This window comes from Lissotriton vulgaris, chromosome 9 (assembly GCF_964263255.1).
Source record: "Lissotriton vulgaris chromosome 9, aLisVul1.2, whole genome shotgun sequence".
Taxonomy (NCBI): Eukaryota; Metazoa; Chordata; class Amphibia; order Caudata; family Salamandridae; genus Lissotriton; species Lissotriton vulgaris.
Window position 1 is genome coordinate 239,269,280 of NC_141697.1, and position 22,632 is coordinate 239,291,911.

The 22,632-nt window shown below is 44.7% G+C and overlaps 1 protein-coding gene across 1 annotated transcript in view; it reads left to right on the plus strand.

Moving 5' to 3' along the window:
- Positions 1-5,868: 5,868 nt before the first annotated feature.
- Positions 5,869-22,632, plus strand: part of KNSTRN (kinetochore localized astrin (SPAG5) binding protein) — a 110,368-nt gene continuing 93,604 nt past the window's right edge. Inside the window, exons 1-3 of the mRNA XM_086937399.1 lie at positions 5,869-5,968; positions 6,074-6,164; positions 15,982-16,111. Of these exons, the coding sequence (XP_086793525.1) occupies positions 6,080-6,164; positions 15,982-16,111 (215 nt within the window). The 5' untranslated portion in view covers positions 5,869-5,968; positions 6,074-6,079. The remainder of the gene's footprint in view (positions 5,969-6,073; positions 6,165-15,981; positions 16,112-22,632) is intronic.

The window sequence follows — 22,632 nt, forward strand, 5'->3', positions numbered from 1 at the left end:
TCTTAAAATTGTGAAACTGCTCGCCACGTTTGATCCTATTATGAATGAACACTTCAGGACAATACAAAATAAGGCTAGAAGACATGCTCACTATTTAGGCAACATTATTCAAAACAAACTGATCCAAGTTCTATCAAACGGTATCAATGAAAAAATCATTTCATTGTTTAAAAAGGCAAAGTATTTTTTAATCATTCTTGATTGCACCCTAGATATCAGCCACACGCATCAAATTACCATGATCATAAGATTTGTGGACATCGTGCAATCTTCAGTAACAGAGTAATTTCAGTCTTCTGGTGAAGAATTCCAAGAAGACAGCCTCGTGCAAATAAAAGAACACTTTTGGGGATGTGTACCACTAACCGAAACCACAGGTGAATCAATGATTCATGTTCTTAGAAATCAGCTCAAAAGCTTGTTATTGTCAATTGAAGACCTACGAGGTCAGGGTTATGATAACGGGAGAAATATGATGGGCAAGGAAATAGGTCTGCAGAAGAAATTTCTGGATATTAACCCATGTGCCTTCTATGTCCCCTGCAGTTCCCACATCCTGAACCTCGTGGTAAATGACGCTGCTTCGTGTTGCACTGAAGCAACAGCCTTTTTATGTAATACAACAATTGTAGGTATTCTTTGCTGCGTCTCCACATCGATGGGATGTACTGAAACGTCATATACCATCTTGGACTATAAAACCTCTGAGTGATACTCAGTGGTCAAGCAGGATCGATGCCTTACCTCCCATCAGGTACCAGTTACTGCATGTGTATGATACATTGTTTGAAATTACTGAAGATTTAACTCTCAAATGCTCTTCTGGTACGATGACTAAGGTTGAGGCTGAAGGTTTCCTAACAGCATATCTTCATTTAAGTTTGTTGTGGCAGTTGTAACATGGCACAGTATATTATTTCAAATCAATTTGACCAGTAAACTGCTGCAAGAGAAGCACTTTACTCTTGAGAAAACAGTAAATGAGCTTTAAAATACAGAGGAGTATTTAAAAAACATTAGGAGTGACATGGAATTTGAGAGTTTTGGTTGATGCTCGAGAGCTAGCTAAAGAAATCAATATTGAGCCAATTTTTCAGCCAGAGATAAGGAGGAAAAGGAAATTGTTTGCTAACGAATCAGAAGATGAACCCATCGCTGACCCCAAAGAGAACTTCAGAGTAAATTACTATTTTGCAATATTGGACAACGCAATTAGTTGTGTAAAAGAATGATTTCACACAGTTGAATGAAATTGTAAGATTATTTGGTTTTCTATACAATATAAGTGACCTCAAGATGAAAACTTCCAAAGAACTCATGGATTTGTTTATCAAATTGGAAACAGCTCTAACCCGGCGTAGACCTGGAGAAACCCCATCTTTTCTAAAGGACATTGACGCGGCAGCTCTCTGCTCTGAACTTTCAGAAATAAGTCATCGAATACAAAAATAATTGAAACCTGAATAGGTGCTGAACTATCTGTGCCAAAACAAGTTAGAAAATGTTTTTCTTAATATGTTCGTAGCTCTTCGTATCCTTTTGACTTTACCAATATCAGTGGCCAGTGCGGAGAGGAGTTTCTCAAAACTCAAATGAATAAAAACCTATCTGCGCAGTTCCATTAGCCAAGAGAGACCCATGGGACTAGCAACAATTTCAGTAGAAAATGACATGGCTTACCAGCTTGACCTTAGAGATCTTCTTAAAAACTTTTCTAAAATAAAGGCAAGGAAGGTACCATTGGATTAAGAGAAAGAAGCCAAAACTCCATTGAAGTTAGAAGAGAGACATTTAAAAACAAAATAAAATATCATGAACAGTGCTTGTTTAGTTATTTAATGTTTGACGTGTTTTATTGTTTAATGTTGAATACAAGTTCTTTTATATCTAATGTATTAATTATTCTTGCCTGGATGACAGAGGGAGAGTGATGGTAGTAAAAGGGAGGGGGCGGCATTTTTCAATTCTCCCCTAGGGCGGCAAAACACCTTTCTCTCTTTCTGTCTCACACATGCATTTTCGATCTCTCTTTTCAGACTCATCTTTTTTATCTCTCAGTCTCACTTCTCTCTGTCTCTTACACTCTTCTGCTCTACTTTAATCCGTCTCCCACTGTTTCGCACACACAAACTTTCTCTCTCTGCATATCTCTCGACTCTCATTTTCTCCGTCCTCACTGTTTCTAACTTTCATTTTGTTCCTTTCTCTGTGTCTTATTTCTTTCAATCTTAATCTTCCCCTCTTTCCTACATCCAGACTTGTTTGCCTGACTTTCTCTTTACCTCTCTTTGCTTTTTATCTCACTAACTCCATATATTTGTCACTAACACACAAAATATAGCTCTAATATGAATAGCACATTCATATACCGATCAGTTTCATTCGGATACAAAACTGTGACTTGCAGTGTTCTTCTGCAAGTATATTAACCACCTGAGCTGTTTTGCATTCCACTTTAAATTACATTACATTTCAACAAGCTCACATACCTACATGCTCGCGCGCACACACACTCTGACACGTATAGCAAACAAAATACAAGTATCCACAAATATACACAAATCGACCTGCATACGAGCACAAACGCTTACTGACCAAGAGGAATAAAAAGTTGAGCTTTCTATTTTATCTCTGGCCCATTCCTACGATGCCCCTTTGGTTCCCTTTTCATTCGTTTTTTCATTCCTGCCCCCTATGGGCGGCAACAACTGCCTGGCACCAGATCTGATGTGTTCCCGGTTTCTCCACATTGTGTAAGTTCATTTAATAATGCTCATGGTGCTTTTACCTTCCACCCATAACAGTTTATCATTTGGCCATGTGCAGTTTGTTTTAATTTCCACTCCACTGCCGCTGCTTTTAATTTCATTTTTTTTTTACTTGTTCCCTTCCATCCGCTGTTATAGCCCTAGCTGTCCTCCAAATAACCTGACGTATTTCTAACACCCACGGTTTTGAAACCGAAGCTCTGCCCAGTAAAAACGATTACCTCCTCGTCCTGTCACCCCGTCCCATTCCTTAACAGTGAGCAGCTCGTCTGCTCCACAGAAACCTATAACCGAGCTGAGCTTTTTGCACTTCCCCCAACATGGCGTCACTATCACGTGACAATAAAGGGGGAAGTGCTGGAAAGAAACATCCTGAGAATACCAAAGAAAACAATCCCAGAAAGCGAAACAATCACCCAAAAGAAACAATGCAACCCAGGGTGGGAGGGTAGAGATCAGGAATGGGACGGGGAGACCAGGACTCGGAGTAATGGAAATAATATTGTCAGTGTTTTCTTCTCGGGTGACAGCAATCTGTGCCGGTAACCAGGGGGCACTACACGCCTGTTTGGTTCGAAAAGGACACGTGAAAGAGATTGTTAAAAACTGGTGCATGACGATGAACCAAGTTGGCAAGAAAACACTGACGATATTATTTCGAGCTTGAGACTGCGTAGTAACGGAGAGAGCAAGACAAGGAGCGGTAAACTTTGTTGCAGTATGCTAGAATCACCTGATTGTTGGAAGAAATGGTGTCAAGACTCAGAAAAAGGGCCATAAAGAGCCACTTGCAGTACTATTGAAGAGATAAACTCCGGTTCGATTCCCGGCGCGGCAGGTTTCTGGACCAGGGTCAGCGGACTCGATAATTCTCTCGCCTCGGTGCCCACTCTGATCAGCGTTCACACTCGGCAACTCTGAGCATTAGCTTGCCTCATCTTCACTAACGGCCCCACCAGACCGCCGGGGATGCCTGGTCTCACCCTGGAGATACCCATTAAGGGACCATCTCTCAGGGAAGCCAGGAAGGGTTTCGCAGCGGTCGAAGCGCCTTGGGACCCTCCGGGTAAGTAGTGCGCTATATAAATGCCTATACATACATATACATACATACATACACAAGAGCAAATGTTGCCCTATAGAAGTCCCATACGAAAATAAAGGGACAAAACGCGTAGGCTGTTGCACATTTGGCTGTTGCACAATTTGGATTTGTCCACCTGTAATGCTATGAAATAAAAAGTTAAAAGAAGATGAAAAAGAACATGTTTTAGGGATTGACTTTCGTGGTATATGGTGTCTCCTACTGTCATTTGACTTGAATATTAGAAGTGGTAAAGTATAAGAGGAATTCTTCGAATATTGTAGAATTTTATTATGATCCTCAAACATTTGTATTTCCATCCCATAAACTATTCTTTTTTGGTAAACGCCAAATAATTGCCCTCGTCTCTACTACATAATACCTAAGTGGTTGGTTTATAACAGTTTATGCTGTACTAAAGGTCCAATTACATGTTTTTAACTTGTGGCCTTTCGTCCGCTGTCGTAGTTTTCAGTGTGACGCCCCTCCTTGAAGTCCATTTAACCAGTAACAGTGTTCCTTATTTTTTTTTTTTACAGAGTTTTATATAGCGCGAACTAGACCCAAATCATGTATCAGAGCGCTTTACATAGCACAAGTTGCATTACATGGGGACACATTTATTTTATTGTTAGGTACGGGAGATTAAGAGATTTGCCCAGTATCACAGGATGTTCAGCGTCAAGTCCCAACTTTCATGTTATTGGCAAGCCTAGCTTGTTGCAAGACTTTATTTAGCCGTTGAAGCTCGCGTTCTGTTTCTTGTTCACTAACACTGCCAAATAAGCTCCACCACGCCTTCTCCTCAGCCCGTCTGCCAGTATTTACAGCCTTCTGTGTTCTCAATGTCAAATGCTACTTGTTCATACTCAATCACTGCATACCCCATTGCTGCGAAATACATCGCGTGCTTGGACACGGTGCCTGTGAGGCTTTGAACAAGTTAGGCGCATAGCTCCTTTTACAACCATCACCTTGCTTACCAGTGGTAAGTTTTATTTAAGTAAAATTTATGTAGTACTTTCTGATCTTGATGTGGTGCTGAAGCATCTTCCCAGCGCGCCATATTGTTACTCGCTTCCAGCTTCTTTGGTCCAAAAAGTTACAGGCAGTAATTATAAGGCACAATAAGTGCTCTTGCCAGTGACCGTGGATACTATACTAAGCAAATATATACTATAAAAATATGGCAAAAGAGCTGCTTACACTTGGAAAGAAATGTTTTGCACTTACACACCACATTGTGGGTTCTTACAACAGAAACATGATGTTATATAATGTCTAATGTAATATTTATGCTTTGTACGTTTGTTGTTTCCTCACTGTGGTATGTATGTGGACCAAAATGCATCCCTATCTTATACAGGTACACTGTCATTTACAACACCAATATCTCCAAGTCTCGCAAATGCGAACCCCCTATTGCATTGCAAATGCTCGTTTGGTTTATTCTGCGGAAAGCCACGGCAGAGCCGAGGTTAGCTTTCCTTTAACGGGCAGGGCTGTTGTTCAACCAGACGAGCTGTTTAATAGGCTAGACCTGCGAAGACAGCCGAGGAGCATGAGATACCAAACATTACACAACACGGGGACGCTACTCCACGCTGTTCTCCATTGCTTCCTCTCAGAGTCTCCTTCCTCGCTCGCTCTGCCCTCTATCTTCCCTCCCGTTAGGAATGGCAGGCGGTAGCAATCTCATCCAGCCTAGTAGTTCCACTCCAGCCCAAAATAGGTTAGAGTCAGAAGGACCAAGGCTAACGCAGTCAGAACCATTTCAACCAAGCCCTACCTGTTCTAAAAGAGGGCAGGATCAACCTACTATACAATACGAGCACGTCTCCGACGAAGGCACGTGGGTACTCTACAGCCAATCAGCATTCAATACTTCCGTGTGGCGCACTAGGATTGGCTGAGTTGTCTCTACTGCTCCAATCTTAGTTCAGTTTATATACTGTACCTTCCACCCCCCCCCCCCCCCATGGCCACGCCTATTAAACGTTCAGCTTTAGGATTGGTTGCTATATGACCCGGGAGTATTAAAATTGCGGAAAGATATAGTTCGTTAAAAGAACAACAACGGCTGGCGGATATTAGGCTGTTTTCACGTATTCTCCTTGTAAGTAGCGAACATGTGGTGATCCTATTACGTACATACTTACTGCTGATGAAGGAAAAATGTGTATGTGTATAATTCAGTTATATCATTTTCTTTATTTCTAAGGATCGCATGGAGTGTGCAGAGATGGAGAAATCAAAGATCCCCGTCTACGGTTGGCAAACACAACATGCTCCTGGGAAGCAGTTTCCAACAGGTTGGTGAGACCGTTTTACCACTGCTGGATCAGATAAGTTATACCAATGTAATGTCTACGGGCTGTTTATGTTGATTGGCAACAAATTGACCTGTTCTAATAAATAGCATATTTTGATCGTGTGAAAAAGTTTATTTGATTGACAATAATGAAAGAAACCTGGCAGCCCCTGGAGTGGATTACTCGATTCCTTACCTGCTACGAAGTTGCATCTGTTCCAATTTAGCATACATCAGGCAGGTTGAAAGCAATAACTCTGTTTTCATTTTGTTTATTAAATTCCGACAAGGACGCACTTCCTCCGATATTGTTGTTCACTTACAAAACTTTATTCTACAATCAATATAAAAAACATAGCAAAGATTCAGTCATATACATGCATGACTGTTAAAATGAACACGTCACTAAAACCTTAATTTAAACTTTCCACAGACTTTTTCATAACAACTATAACAGAGGAAATTGAATTGGTCTGAAAATTCAGTGTGCAACCTCAAGATTTCAGTCGCAATGCTGAATCTGTGTGGTCATATTAGAATTAGTCCATTTCAAATCAGGATTGGCTGCTGTTCTGTCAAGTGTCACGCATCAGGTGTGGCGTTCACGCATTTCAGTGCGGTGTTCCGCATCACCGCACTGAAATGCATTGTCAAGCATTTTGGGCACCTGTAGCTCGTGTCACCAGCGGCGCCTGTGCAGTCTCTCTGCCAGCTCCGAGAGTTTGCTGGGCTGTCAGTTCCTAAATGGTTAAACCCTGTGCTCTCAGCCCTGTGGAGTGGCTGAGAGCGCTACAATGTATCTCACCCGGGCCGGCCTAGCAGCCTGTAAACAATGCGGCAATAGTGGCTGCCTATGGCGCCAGCGCGGCGCCGGGTTTACAGTTAAACACAGTCTCAGCTCCAGGGGGGTTGGGGAGGGGCTGCCCTCTCAGCAGTCGATACTGCTGTCGGTCAAGTGTGGCACATCATGGGTTTCGGGATTAATTACCCGGATGTCATCACGTTGGGAGGAAGTCAGTGGAACTTGGCTGAAGCGGCGGGGAACTCTCAGACTCCCTGGAGTGGTGCACGAGACTTGGTTCTCCCGGACCACCACCTCTTCCCAGGGCTGGTCTCGGGGCTCTCCTCCTTCGTGGAAACATCCACGTTTGATTCACACCCTCTCTGTTGTCTGTCTCTCCATTGTTGGGGGTTCTGGGTGTTCTGCATGACCGTGGGGGTGCATTTCCGGCGGTGTGTTCTTGTGGTTTGAGAGTCTGCCACTTGTTGCAGTGTTGTACTTCGGCTTGTATTGTGTGCTCCTTTGTGGCATGATGTGCACGTCACTTTCCCTCATGTGGTTTGTCATTTGCTGCCTCTTGTATTTCATTTTGTTTGCTTAATGCGCGGGTGCCGCCATTGCCTCACGTGGAATGGCGGTTGTTCTTGTGTTTTGGGTGTCTGTCATTTGGTGCAGTGCTTTGCCTCTGCTTGTACTTTGTGCGCTTTTGTGGCATGCACACGTCACTTTTTCCTCTTGTGGCATGGCGTTTACTTTTGTGGCATTGTGGTTGTTCCTCGTGTATTACCACTGTTCCTATTGTGAGCTCTGACACCTTCGGGTAAAGTCCTCGCTATACAAAAACGCATAAAATAAATAAAAAGCCGCCGGGTCGGACTAGTTGTGATGCCTGTGTCGTCGGTCCGACCACTGACTGTTCAGCATCATGAGAGGGTGCCTGAAGGCAAGGAATGATTAATCATCGCCGGGCCCACTGGCGTCCGGTCCTCCGCGGCCGCCGGACCGGGCCCCTGCACACACACAGATTTACCTGTGTCGTAAGTTACGAGTTTCATTTTAGTATAAAGTAAACCCGCAGAATTTCATAATTTGCAACCTATCTGTACTTACTGTACACAGGATCCAGGCATTCCCGCAGTTTTACTTTTGCTCATTTACATTGCAGTTTATTTATTGTATGTTTCCTGATACGTGTACTGATTTTAACATACTTTTAAATTTGAATCTTCTCCAAATCTAATCAGTTAACACTTTGTTTGCGTTAAAATCAATCCAATACGAACATTAATGGGAACCATTTTTGTGGCCAAAACCTAATCTAGACCAGTACGAGCACTTTTGTGAATCTGTTTTCTGTTCTATTCTGCGTTTCATCGGTGCGAATTCCGACACGCGTTGATGAAGCAGATAACAGATTCAATTGGTCACCAGACACATTGTGTATTTGTTTGTCTTGTAGCGCACTGGCTTGTGACTCAAGGCACTGCGCAGCACCGTTTTTGCCACATGTTCTGGGGATAAGGCTGTGAGTAATTGTAATAAAGGACCCTGTTTGCTCGATGGAAAACACTTTATACTTCTTTTTCCTCACTGAGTTTTGCCAAGTTGTTCTGTAATGTCAGCAGCATGGTGTGCGCACTGCAGATCTGTGATAATGTGATCATTATTTTGTCTGCAGGGCTGCTCTGTCTTGTCATCCTTTTGGTCAGGCAGCCAGCCTGCCAGTGTGTTTAGTAGTGTTGTTACCTTTGTCTGGTTACAGGAGGGAGCACTATGGATAGTGACCTTCCATTTCTGGTGCTCTGCAGCAGTTGCAAGAACTTCTTGGGAGTTTCTTGTTGCTCAAATGGCTGTATTTGTGATATTTAGAAGTTTCCCTCGTCTTCATTGCACGATTTTTGCTCGCCAGAAAGTGTCACTCAGTCATTGAAATGTCACTCATAATTTCACTGAAATGATGAAAATGTCACACATGGCAATCTGAAACCTTGGCAGCTATGTGGCTGTGCAATGCACGACACAACGGATTTCTAGTTTAACTGATGCAACTTTTGTTCCCTTCATGGGTGGCAAGGTCTTGGCATGAATGTGCTCATTCACGGTTCCGAAGAGCCCAACACTTAATGATTTCTCCTTTTCTTCACAGGAGGAGCTACACTTATGTCAGCGAAGGCACCTCGGGGGGGGGGGGGGAGGGGGGGAGGGGAGGAGAGGGGAATAAGGAACTCACTCCAGCAGAGGGCTGGAGTGCGCTGGCAGGTCCAGTGCAGCAGGTCAGCTGGAGAGGTGCAGGGAGGCCTCTGCTTGTTGTGTCCCTGTAGCTCAGAGCAGGCGGTCAGCTACCTGACCCTTGGACTCACTTTGCCTGGGATGAAGGGATCAGATCCAGCCTTCATTTTAGGAGAGCAAGGCAGTCCTCAAGCAAAAGAGCAGCCCTTTGGCATCATGGCAGTCCCCCTTCTGTAGTATGCACAGGTCCAGGAGTGTATTCAAGAGTGGGTCTATGGGTCTTATTTTTATACCTGGTGCCAGTGGAAGAAACTTCTGGAGTCCCACCCCAAACCCACAGATGGTTGTAGAATTTCTTTCCTTCCTTCCCTGACCCTAGGATGTCTGGGGTGACAAAAGATTAGTTTGAAGTTCTTTGTGGATGTGCTGGAGGCAGACCCTTTGAAATCAAATTGTGCACAGCTCTGCCTGCCCCAATCTCCTTTTGTGGCATTATGTGTGAGGAAAACACAAAGGCCAACTACACCTAGTCAGAGTGCAGTCACCAAATGTTTACAACAAGAAAATGCCAACTTACTAAAAGTTGTGTTTTCAAAATGTGACTTTATTATTTAAGAAGGTTTAAATTCTGATTAATATGAGCATACATATGACATTTCTACCTGTTCCCTAACAAAATGTAACAACTACTAAACGCAATAAGGTAATCCAATGTTATCCCATGAGAGAGGTAGGCCTTGCACTAGTGGGTTTTTTACTACCAGTACATTTAAAAGTACTTGTGTAAGTTTTCAAACACACTGCCATCTGGGTATATTAAATGTGGTAATTGGGTACAAGCCCTTTAGCACTGTTTAGCAGTGGTAAAGTGTGCAGAGTTCTGAGGCTTACAAAAACCAACCTATGGACACACACACACACACCCACACACACCCCCACCCCTCCTCCCCCCTAAAGTGGAAGAACTTGGAGAAACCATCACATTGGCGTGGCCTTAGCCACGAAAGGTGTTCCACTGTAAAGTCCATTCCTTGTAAAGAGATGGACCTCCTCAACATCTTAGGAATTACACCCCTCATTTGCATGAGCCCTCTGAGGAGCCTGTGGTCTGTCCGAACCTGGAAGTGAGTCTCAAACTGGTATGGTCTCAGCTTCTTCAGTGCCCAGACCACAGCAAAGGCCTCCTCAATAGCAGCCCACCTCTGTTTCTGGGGACGTAACCTTCTGCTAATGAAAGCTACAGTTTAGTCAAGTCCTTTTTCATTTAACTGTGCTAGGAAAGCCCCTACACCATGCTTTGAAGCTTCTGTCTGCACAATGAACTCCTTGGAGAAGTCAGGAGCTGGAAATACAGGTGCTTTACACATGTCTTCCTTAAGGGAGTCAAAGGGTTTCTGACAGGCCTCTGTTCAGATCACCTTTTGGGGTACTTTTTATAAGTCCGGTAAGGGGCCAACAGTGGTACCATATCCTTTAACCAGCCCCTTGTGAGGGCCAGGAAGGCTCTCCCCCTAAAACTCAGACGGAAGGGTTTCCAAGCCTGGATAGTCTCAATCTTGGCATGGAGGGGCTGTATCTTGCCCTCGCCCACCATGTGGCCCCGATACATTACAGTACCCTGCCCTATCTGGCACTTGATTGTCAGGCCTGCTTGCTGTAGAGTCTGAATCGCCTCCTTGAGGTGGTACAGGTGTACCTCCCAGTAAGAGCTTAAGGCAGCTATGTTGTCTAGGTAGTCGACACGAATGCCTCCTTCCCAGCCAGGAAGGGCCCTGTTCACCAACTTCTGAAGGTGTCCAGTGCATTCTTTAAGCCAAAGGGCATTGTTCTGAAATGGAAGTGGCCTATTGGGGTCGAGATTGCAGACCTATCTTTTACTCCCTCTGTCATAGCAATCTACCAGTATCCTGAAGTGAGATTAAAAGCACTGTGGAATTAGGCAGCGCCCAGCCTGTGTATGAGCTCGTCCGCTCTGGGAAATGGGGTGCACATCAGTCTTGGTGACTGAATTGAGTGCCCTGTAGTGCACACAGAGCCTAAGTTCTGGAATGATGCCTAAGGGAGCCACCTTGGGTACTACCACCACAGAGCTGGGCCAGGGACTGCTGAAGGGCTCAATCACTCTAATGTCAACATTTTGAAGACCAACTCCTTGGTACTAACTCCCACCTTGTCTGACAACCTGTACATTTTGTTCTTTACAGGCTCCAGTATCTATGTTGTGGGTACACAACTGTGGGGTGAGTGAGAACGGAAGAGAACCTCCCCAGTACTTGGCAACAGTCATTCTGCTGTTCTGTGTTCAGAATAGGGGAGAGGTTAACAACCTGTACTTGACCCATCTTGCTTCTGGGCAGAAAGGAGGTTTGGGAGAGGTTCACGCCCCTCTTCCACTCCGTCATCTGTCACCAAGAGCATGATGACTCCAGACCTCTCAAAATGTGGTTTGGGCGGTTTATGTGGCTCACCTTTAAGGGGTTTCTAGGGGTCTTGTGATCCACCAGGAGCCCCGTCAACCTGGACAGCGGGATCTTCAGGGGTTGGGTTCCCACGTTCCGTGCCTTTCCTCTTGACAGCTGCCTGGGCCATTGTTCCAAGCTCACTTGACTTCTCTCTCGTGTAGCCATGGATCATGTGGTCATGTAGACCCACTGAGGCAAGACTAACATCTCTAGATGTGACCTGAACTCCACTTCCTTTCAGACCATGTGATCTAGGTTGTTGCATAACAGAAAATCTACATGCATGGCTGGTCTCACAGCTACTTTTAGAGAACCTGAGCGGCCCTCCCATCGCCATTCTCGCCAACCCAATCATACACTCAAAGAGAACAAGACCCTCTGGGTAGTTGCTCTCACGTTTGTCTGTGACAATGACCTGGTGGAATTTTTGGGGGATGATCTCCTCTGAGGATACCAAATGACACTTCACAGTAGTCATGGTGGCTCCTGTGTCTCTAAGAGTGTCCACCCTTTTCCCATTGATGGTGCCCTCACCTTTACTTAGTAGTTCTTGAAGGTAAACTGGCTCTTAGCACCATCTCTCCATCCCCTGGAGGACAATATGGTAACCTCTGTCCTCTCGCCTAACTTAACTGGGACCACTTCCTTCCCAAGCGCTACTCTCGTCAACCCATTTGTCTGCCCACTGGTGGGAGCTGTGCCCTTTTGATACATACTTGTAACACTCAGTACACTTGAGGATGAACCTTCCTATCAAAGAATCCTTTCTTCTTTGATTTAGATTGGGACTGGTTACTATGGTTCCCTTGGGAATTATTTTGGGGGCCTTTAGAGAACTCCTTATTTTTAAGTTTTATCCCCTCTTTCATCTGGTGGGACCCCTGACCGCCCTTCAGATTAAACAATCCAGTAAAATCATCCGCTTTGCTGCCCTCACCCAACCATTCAGTGCCCTGCTGGTGCAATCAAGGAAATCAAGCCAAGACCGGTTCTGCATCTTTTGTCTATCCTTGAGTGGCTCCATGGCTTGCCTCTTCCAAGTCTCTTTCAACCTCAGCCTTTCCTTTTTTTGAAGGCTGTCTGCTTTCTCCCGCTAGCTTCTCCTCCAGCTTGAGCTTGACTATCTGCAGTCTAAATTCCCTTTCAGCTTTCCTGCCCACCAGCTTTCCTGGGACAGGCTGTGCAAAGATAAACATCTTCATGCTCTGGCAGGGAGTTCACACTGAGGAGATGAGTCCTCCCCTTACTCTGCGTACTGCATCTCAGTGCTGGTATCGAGGAAGTGCTCCTGCTCATCCATATCATTCTCCTCATCCCTATCCTCTGTTGCTTTCAGCAACTGGTGAACCTTCGTCCCGGCCCTCAGAGCTTTTTGAAGCTCTAGATTCTTGGTGCCTTTCTTGGTTTGCAGTCCTATTTCCTAACATAATTGTTTGAGTTCCACCACAGGGTAACCTTCCAGGTTGGCCAGCTCAAATTGCATTACGGCAGGCATGGTCATTGACAGTCGGATAGAAATGAGAGTAGATTCGGAAATTCAAAAGAACCAATCATGGAGCATTTAAAATAACTTGAATTGGAATAACATTATTTACCTGGGACTTTAGTGTAACACTAAATTCATTGTATGTCACTGTACAAACACAAGTCCAAATCTGGCAGCCTTACACCAATGTTGGAAATTGGGTTAGTGCTTGAGTAGTGCTTTAACACCCCGAATGCCCCCCACCACTCTTCCCACCCACCACCAGTAACCCAATTTTCAACACACTAGAACTGAGAACAAGGAGACCTTTCTGTTTTAAAAAAAATGTTTTTTTAGAGAGGGGGGGTGGGAGGGGGGCTGACAAAGAGGTTAGTACAGTTTGTAAGGGGAGTACCAATGGGGCCAGAGGTTTTCTGTGATGCTCGATTCGACACAGACCTTGGATTGTAGTGATTCCGATCACAGTCTAGATACATGGAATACAATTGGGTCTTTTTCTCTGTATCAGTACCACATTGCCTGATTTGAATTTCAGAGGGCTAGCTACATAGAGGCCTGAACGCAGAGCTATTAAAGGAAACGCATTCCAAAGTGGCTGCCATATGCCATGACCATGCATGCAGATAAGTCATATCGCAAACAGTTTTAAAATTTACCGTTCCCACCTTGAAGACAATTAAAATGGTGAAAAGCAAAAAATGAATGCGGAATGTGAAAAAGTACACTAGAGGGTATTGGGCTGAGGCGTATGCAAAAAAATGCCTTTGAGCAGGACAAACAGAACAATTTGGCAGAAAGCCATCGCATGGAACGCATACAACAGCCATCCAGCCCCAAGCAAGGAAAGACCGCACTATATTCGAAACGGTATTTGGCGAGCAAACAGACAATGCTGGTTTCGCAGAGATCTAAAAATGACTAACACAATCCTAAGTAATTTATTTGCCTTTTGTATTCTAATTTCACTTTGTAGGGGGAAAAAAATGTGCAAGCATTCAGTTTTTTAACCCCTCCCATGCTCATGACGAGCTCAGCTCCGCTGCCGCTGTTTGTAGGCAGACCAGTTGTCTCCAATACATAGCACATGGGTCTCTAACCTTTTCTGTTCTACTTCTGTTCAGTGAAAATCATCATGAGCTACTGAAAGCTAAACAACTTGCTCATTGTTACCAGACAGCCCCTCGCCCAGCATCATTCCCTTTAAGCCTAATGTCCATAGAGCCAGATACTATGGTTTGAATAAAATACTTTGACATGGGGCACTATGACAGGGCTGCCACGTGTGTCCGTGAGAACGTGGTCTTTGGGGATGTACAAACATGGGTAAGTATGAATGGGATATAATGATATGGGTGACTAGGAGCTTGTGCTGTATGTACTTGCAAGCACAGAACATATCTTTCGCCATATGTGGCACAGTTACATATATAACACAAACATACCATCATTCTTTTTAATAGGAGAAAATAAGAGTAGAAAAATGTTCTGCAAACATTTTTGAAAATATGGAACATTTTTTTGCACTTGAAATTTCTCCCATTTAAAAAAAATGGCTGTATTTTTCAGTTCTACTTATGGCACAGTGTCTACTCGGAGCAAGAAGCCTGCTGTTGGTAAATGCGATACTTTGAAATGGTAGAAAATTAAAGTGAAGAGTTAACTTAATCGTTATGGTAACTTTTACTTTTAGTTTTCTCCCATTTAAAAGCATCCAGAAACATCATTTTGTTCACAGCCCCAGCACTTAGTTGCCATTGACTTTTATTTAAGAATTAAATACTTTAGTGCCTCTGTGTCCCAACCCAGACCATAAATCTGACGAAGCACTGATGATTTTCAGGCCCTGCTATCGCTAGTCTGATGATAATAATGCAAAATAAGCACAGCCTTCCCTTAACTTCAAAAGGAAAATATGACTGTGTGCTTATTTAAAAATTAACTCACAGTTGTGAGCTACACTGAAGATGTCTGGTAGGTACTTGTAGCTTGTGATGGACTGGTTGGAGACACCTGACATAACATGTACTTATAGTGGACTTTGGGTCCATGGTTGGGTGCCTTTTTTTCTGTCCCAGTTGACTCTTCTTGTTATTGTTTCTCCCCCACCTACTTTGTACTTTTTTGACTCACCCATTTCCCCATACAGTTTATTTATTTGGTAACCAGTGCATAGCAGCTCTTAAATGCTGCAGTACCGCTTGCTTCAAGTTACCCCTTCATGCTCTTCATATTGTTAATGTTAATATTCTTTTTTTTTAATGACTTATGTGACACTATATTGGGGGCACTGACCTTTGCTACTCAGCCCATTGATACTCCAGTGTGTGAGGTCATTGATGGTCTAGGCTGGGTCTTTTGATGCATGCACTGTAGGCAGCAGTTCATGTTTTCAGTATATAAGACTACTGATGCATTACTGAGCCCCATTTAGCATGTACTGTATGGTGCCTAGTCTATTACTTGTTACAAAGCATGTAAATGTATTCACTGTGTGTGTCAACTGGCAGTTGTTGCTAGGGATATAATTCATGCAATGTTTGGGTCATGAATGTACGGCTTGATCTCTAACCGTATGAACAGTATAGTATTTGAAGATTTTACAGTGCCTCAAGTGATCTGCGCGTTGTCTATCGCTAGCTCAATGTCCAGGCTGAGACATAACTACTTTTTAGGTTGTGCTACAAGCAGGTTTAGCTTTCTCAGAGATTATGCGAGTAATACACAGTGGGGTAATAGGACGCCTTCCCCATCAGCCAAACTTTGTTTGTTCTCATTTTCATGAACCTAAATGTTTTATTAGTTTGTTAATGTCATGTTGCGTTAATACTTGTGTCCACACAGTTTCTGTTTTTTCTTCCAGACACGCAAATACTGGGCCCCAAGAAAGCATTCCAACAGAAAATAGCTCAGCCTCTTGTAAGCAAAGATCTCAATGTTGTTTCAACTCAGAAGATTGCAGAGGTTGCCTCAAGTAAAGCAACAGATCGCAGGTATACGTTTCCTTTTACCTTCCAAATTAGGAATGGTAGTAGTTGAAAGGTCAGGTAGAGCAAGCCCTCCTGACCTGGTCCTTTGGCATTGTCAAGTCGCGTTCATATTTGAAAATATATATTTTTTAAAAATTGAAGTGTTTTTCCTTCGCTTTATGGTAGGCCAGGCACTAGCGAGGGAGTTAGTCTGTTGCTCTTACCTAATTTGTGTTCTTAAAGGACAATCAATATGTCCCTTGCAATCAAGGTGAAGGCGACGAGTCCATAGAATTAACTGCTGTCTTAAATACACATCCTCAGGCACCCAAGAATAGAATGAAGACAATGACCACTACCACCACAAGATAAATAAAACAAAAGTACAGAGATTTGAGATAAATGTTTCCTGTAGCTAAAACCTTATAATCCACAAGAATACATGAAAAGAAAGGTCGGTGGTATTAGAATAATGCATTCATCTTACTGGTTGTTGTCTTTCGTTTATGCTATGATCTCACTCAGTACATGTAAAAGAATAATTAAAGTTATGTTACGTCAAACAACAAGACAAGTACCCGCAAGATGCTGCAATATGTCATCAGATTAAATAACGGTCAGTTTTGTCTATACAACATAGTGAAGGTTACGATGCAACCCCTGCCATTAGTGGGACCTATGCACAACCCTGGCAGTTTATTTTTTTATCCACCAGCACTTTGCATTCTGGGACTTGTAGTTTCATTTTTATCAGTAGCCTGCATTAGGACATGCTTTTAAAATTTTGCAAGAGCTAAAATTACAAGTTTCTGTAAGGGTTAGTCCCTAACTTTCTGATTTATGAGAGCTATGCTCAAGCCACGTCCCAATGTTTTTGAAATGTAAGTAGGTCAGTCGATGCTCACGCAGATCGTCTCATTCTCTCGGCACCCTGCCTCAAATTTGCTTGTTGCTTAAGACCGCACACATTGCCTCACTCATGGCATGTTATATGACATCATTGCTAACATAACTGATGACATCTGAAATTACATAGCTGATAGTAACACTGCTTGTCAGGTGCACAGCCTATGGTTACTTCAGTTAACTAGAACTGATAAATTTCACAGTTTTTTTAGTTTAAAATGTTACATTTTAATTGAAATTTTCATCAAACTAAAATATCACTTCATCCTTAGTCTTTTTTCGGGTAATACACACAACTAGACTCGGTCTCTCTTTTTCTGTCTCTCTAAAAATTACACTATATGCAAAGTAAAGACCTGAGAATTAAAATACTGAAAACGTAAGCCCTATGTAAAAAATCATGTAATCTAATTATTCTTGATGTTAAAAAAGAAAAACCAGAGGTAAGTATGCTATACCAGGCACAAAGGAATATTTACTACCTGTAGTATATTTAATGCTTAATAATAATCCCAAATAATTTGTATGGATGTCAAACATGAAACTGTCTACAGAGAAATGTTTAATGGGCAATTGGGTGGTGACGGTTAAGACTATTTAAACTGTGCATGCGCATAAGACGCCCTACTATTGCAACATTCCTTCACAGAGGGTGTTGCAACTTGCCACGCAAGCGGCATGAATCTGGCCCTAGATGTGCTAGGGGGCATGGAGAACATCTCTTCCACCTTTCCTTCAGATAAGTAACGGTTAATAAACCATTAATCATTTAGCTTATGGGAACATTGGCATGCCTTCACTGAGTGATCTGTGGAGTGGCACAAACAGAGTGCGCACAACACTGTCATATTTAAATGGAAGCTAGGACGCTGGAACCTTACTTAACCATTCAAATGGATTGAGGATATGAACAAAGCCGTTGGTGCTTGGTGTGCAAGCCTGGATGGAGCAGATGAACTTGCAGCAAAAAATTATTCTGACTCAAATTAACACACAGTTGAAAGAGTGAATCATACCAACAACAATCTGCAAAATATGTACCAGGATATTTTGTTCTTGAGTGTATCTAGGCAATCCACTCTCCAGCCTTCAGTGAAATTGTGAATTAAGGCAAACTTCAAACAAATGTAATGGTTTGATATTAAATGTGCTTAAGCGAAATACCAGATATAGTGCATGTAACTGTAAATGTAAATGTATAGGCATTTATATAGCGCACTACTTACCCGGAGGGTCCCAAGGCGCTTCGACCGCTGCAAAACCCTTCCTGGCTTCCCTGAGAGATGGTCCCTTAATGGGTATCTCCAGGGTGAGACCAGGCATCCCCGGCGGTCTGGTGGGGCCGTTAGTGAAGATGAGGCAAGCTAATGCCCAGAGTTGCCGAGTGTGATCGCTGATCAGAGTGGGCACCGAGGCGAGAGAATTATCAAGTCCGCTGACCCTGGTCCAGAAACTTGCCGCGCCGGGAATCGAACCCTGGTCCCGGGCCATCCTCTGCTCTCGGGTCTGCCGCCTCTAACCAGTGAGCCACACTACTTCACTGATATATGATGAGGACCTAAGAAAAAAATAGACCCATATAATCAAGGTATTAAAGACCATTCTGTGAACATCAAGTTTGAGGTGCTTAGGAAGAATAAAGACAAGAACTCAGCAGTTTTTGCTTAGGAGAACAAAAGGATTGGGAAAATATGTTTAACATGTGTTAGAAATGGGGTAGCTTGGCGTGGAGCGCGTAGGCTAAACTCCATAGCAATGTGTAAATCATCTGCGCAGCACCCACACACAACACCACACCTGGCACACTACAAAGAGACTATACACAAGGTTATGTAAAAATAAATTTTGTATTGTGTAAAACACAGGATAATCACAGAAATCTATACACTGCGCCAACTGGCGCCAGGTCAACCTTTACAGGGGATTATCTACAGGGCAGCGCCAATCGGGTCGCTGCCAGAACCATCACAGAGCACAGGGGATAAATTTAAGACCAGCAATAAATGTGTTACGGCCAGTACCTACTGGCACGAACAGGAACTCAGTGACATCACATTAGCATAAGGCAGGAACATAAAGCATCATAACTTGGCGTTAGGCATGAACTTGTGGACATAGAGGTATCATCATTAGCATAAAAGCATGAGCAACACCTTGGGCATAACATTAGAAATGCCTCATTAGCATGGACCACACTATACATAAACAGGTGAGCATCGAGGCACCATCCGCAAAAACATTAGGCCTAGAAACGTGATGCGTCCCATTAGGCGTAAACCCCATTAGATTAGGCATAGGCCACCTTAGATCAGGTAGAACTAAATTATGCAGGAAACCATCATTGTAATCTTAGGGGAGAAGCATTAGGTATCACCATTAGCAGAAACGCCCTCCACACAAAATCAGCAGGGTGAACATAATGACACCTGGAACATCATAAGCTGACGTGAGGCATTCTCATGAGCATAAATCGCATTAGGCATAATCATATGACAGTAGGCATAGCCCTAGTAGGTCAGGCATGGAAACACGTTAGCCATTCTTATTAGGCCTAAGACAAATGAGATCAGGCACAATATGCAGGAAACCAGCACTGGGAGCATTGGGGAAAGCATTAGGCACCATCATTAGCATGCCCTCAAAACAAAAATGCCCATAATGAAAAATCACAGTAACCCCATGTGCGCTCCATAACTGCATGAGGCATTGAATTACATTAGGCATGACCACCAGCATAAATGCAACATTAGGCATAGGCTTCTTAGCCTTAGGTCTATTCACAGGAGCATGAGGCACAACATGTGAGCATAGAGGCATAACCTATTAGCAGTGGGTCATAAAACGTAATCAGTAGAGCCCACAGATTAGTACCCTTCCATTATAGGGCCCACCTTATTATGCAAAACGGACATGCCCCTCGAGGCAGCTGCCCAACGTTGCAACTGCCCACTGTCAAGTCAGCACTGGTCTGTTGGAGCCCCTCTTCTGGGACTCTAGAACTCAGGAATGCCTCCCGTTGCAGCTGCCCGCGCTGGGGCGGCGGAGCTGTGGCCAAAAACAAGCCCTGGCAAGCGCAGATTGGAGCCTCCCTCCGGGACTCCTGAAGGCGGAGGTCCCACTACGTTTTAGCTGCCACGGTGCAGCTGTGATCAGCAAAGCAGCCCTGGCTAAGTTGGAGTCCCCTCTGGGGCTCGAAGATCAAGACGTGCGCCTTCGATGCAGCGGCCCGCAACTGCGGGGGCGCTGTGAAGATCAGCAAACCCGGGGCACCCCCCCTTCTCAACTTGAGTCCTCACTCCCCGGGGTTCTGTGCAGGCCGCTCCAGGAAGCTATGATGGCAGACACTTGGGCAGGCACTCACGGGGCCTCGGGGGCCTCAGGTATCGACACGGTACCTCGGCCGGCCCCTCCTGAAAGTCTTAGAACCCAGTTCCACTCACCGGCAGTCCGGGGCCTCGGTTTACTCCTCCGGGACCCCGCTTTTCCTCCTGGGCGGGAGACGGCCCGATTCTCGGCTCCCTCGGCGAAGACACGGCGGTAGCGGGACACGGAGTGCAATCTCCGTCGGTGACGTCCCCTCTACTTCCTTACTTCCGGTGCCACTTTAGCTCGTGAGGCTCTCCCCAGCACACGGGAGCCCTGCCCGGCGCCTGGGTCCTCCAGCAGTACACCCTTTTCCTCCTCCAGATCCCGCCTTCGACCTCGGATTCTGGGTCGCTGCGAGCAGCAGTGCTCCTTTCGTTCTGGGCTCGGGTCGCAGCGGTGATTCTGGATGATTCTTTCGCACTTTTAAAGTGCGTCTGCAATGCGGGGTGGGCTCCCGCTGTTTGAATATGCAGGGGGGAATCCCACACGCCGGGGATTCCCTCTTGGCGGTCGTTTCCTCAGCAGCACGCTGCAGGACACCAGCTCCTTTCTCTACTCCCTGGGGCGCAGTTGTAGTGCTTTGGCAGCACAGCGCTGCAGGCATCAGCTCCTCTTCTCCTGGGCAGGTGCTAGATGCAACGCTCGCGAGGCGCTAAAGAGCCATGAGAGCACAGTCCATGCAGGGCGAGATCAGCGGGCAGTAGGGCAGCTCACCAAAGACTAAGCAGCAGTTCCTGGGAGCAGCCATCCTCCATTTAAGATGGCAATCCTCCAGCGCAGCAGTCTCCTCTCCAGCAGAGTCTCTCCTGGTCTTGTAGAAAAGCGGAGGGGCACAGTTGGGCACAGGGTCCAGCACACAGGGTCCAGTGGCAGTTCCTCCTGGCAGTGTCCCCTCTGCGTCAGGACCCACAGCACTCCCCAAGGAGTCTCAGCTTCTCTATATATACACCCCTCATCCCTCCAAATGGAAAAGGCCAGAAGCTTCTGGAAGGCTCTCTGGGGAAACCGGTCCCAACTGGTTTTGGGGAGGTGTAGAGCACTCTGTCTGCCAGACTAACCTCCTCCCTTCAGAAACTGGGGGTCTAGGAGACAGACACACCCCAGGGGGCAGAGTTAACATTCGCAGCCCCGGTCACTGCGAGAACTAGACATGCAACCCACCTCAGGGAGGCAGGCAGGCACAAAGCACACAGAAATGGTGACTGTTAAAAGTGACATTTCTAAAACAGTGAAAATAAACCTGCGTACACCATTGTGCAGCATTTATTACTTTCAGTTCAACCACACCAAACATAACATATTTATTTTCTTTCATTTAGGAGTTATCCATAGTGGGGTTGTGGGGAGTTCCCAATGTAAGCCTATGGAGTGCAGAGAGCACAGGCAGATTTACACCAAACTCCAGTGCCAAAGTGCTCAGAGTCTGTAAACCACCACTACCATAGCAACACAAAGGCTAGGCGAAAGGCAAAAAGTTCCGGGATGACCCTGCAAGCAGGGCCAAGTCCAACAACATGGAGGACAATTTACGGAGAATTACTCGCTGTTTCAAAAATCTGTTTGGTTGCAACCAGGTTAATCCTTTGGAAAAAGATGTACCTTCACCCTCTAGGAATATGGCTGCAGTAACAATGTCTTATCAAGTCCAACATTGTTCAAGTCATAAAAGCCAAAAACACAGACCGCTTTGGTGAACCTACTACATGTTGTGCTGTTAACATATAATTGAGATTCTTAAGCCAAGGTTATGCTATTACCTTTCTGTATCTTGCTTCTCGTCTTCCTCACTATGGAAGACCATTACCAAGTTTGCCCTTTATTTAAAGGGCCTTCAACCATTGATCAGGTCTTTTTGTGCTTCTGTCAAAAGAAGAAGTTCAAACCAGCGATCTGGCCTCTGTGCCAGACTCTGTTGAAGTCGTATACAACACACTGAGGAGTGAAACAAAGGTGCATGTTAGCCCCAGTCCATTTCTTGTATTTTCAAGGAACTGTGCTTTGGGCCAAAACTGAAACTGCCTCAGCTGGATGCATCATCCCTCGGTAACCTTTTGTGCCTAATCAGATTTGGACCATTACCTACCAGTAATTCTCTGAACAACATATCAATCAATCAAGACATTTATAGAGCGCACTACTTACCCGTAGGGTCTCAAGGCGCTTAGGGGGGGGAGGAGGGGGGTGCCGTTACTGCTCGAACAGCCAGGTCTTGAGTTTCTTCCTGAAGGAGAGGTGGTCTTGGGTCAGGCGCAGGTCGGTCGGGAGGGAGTTCC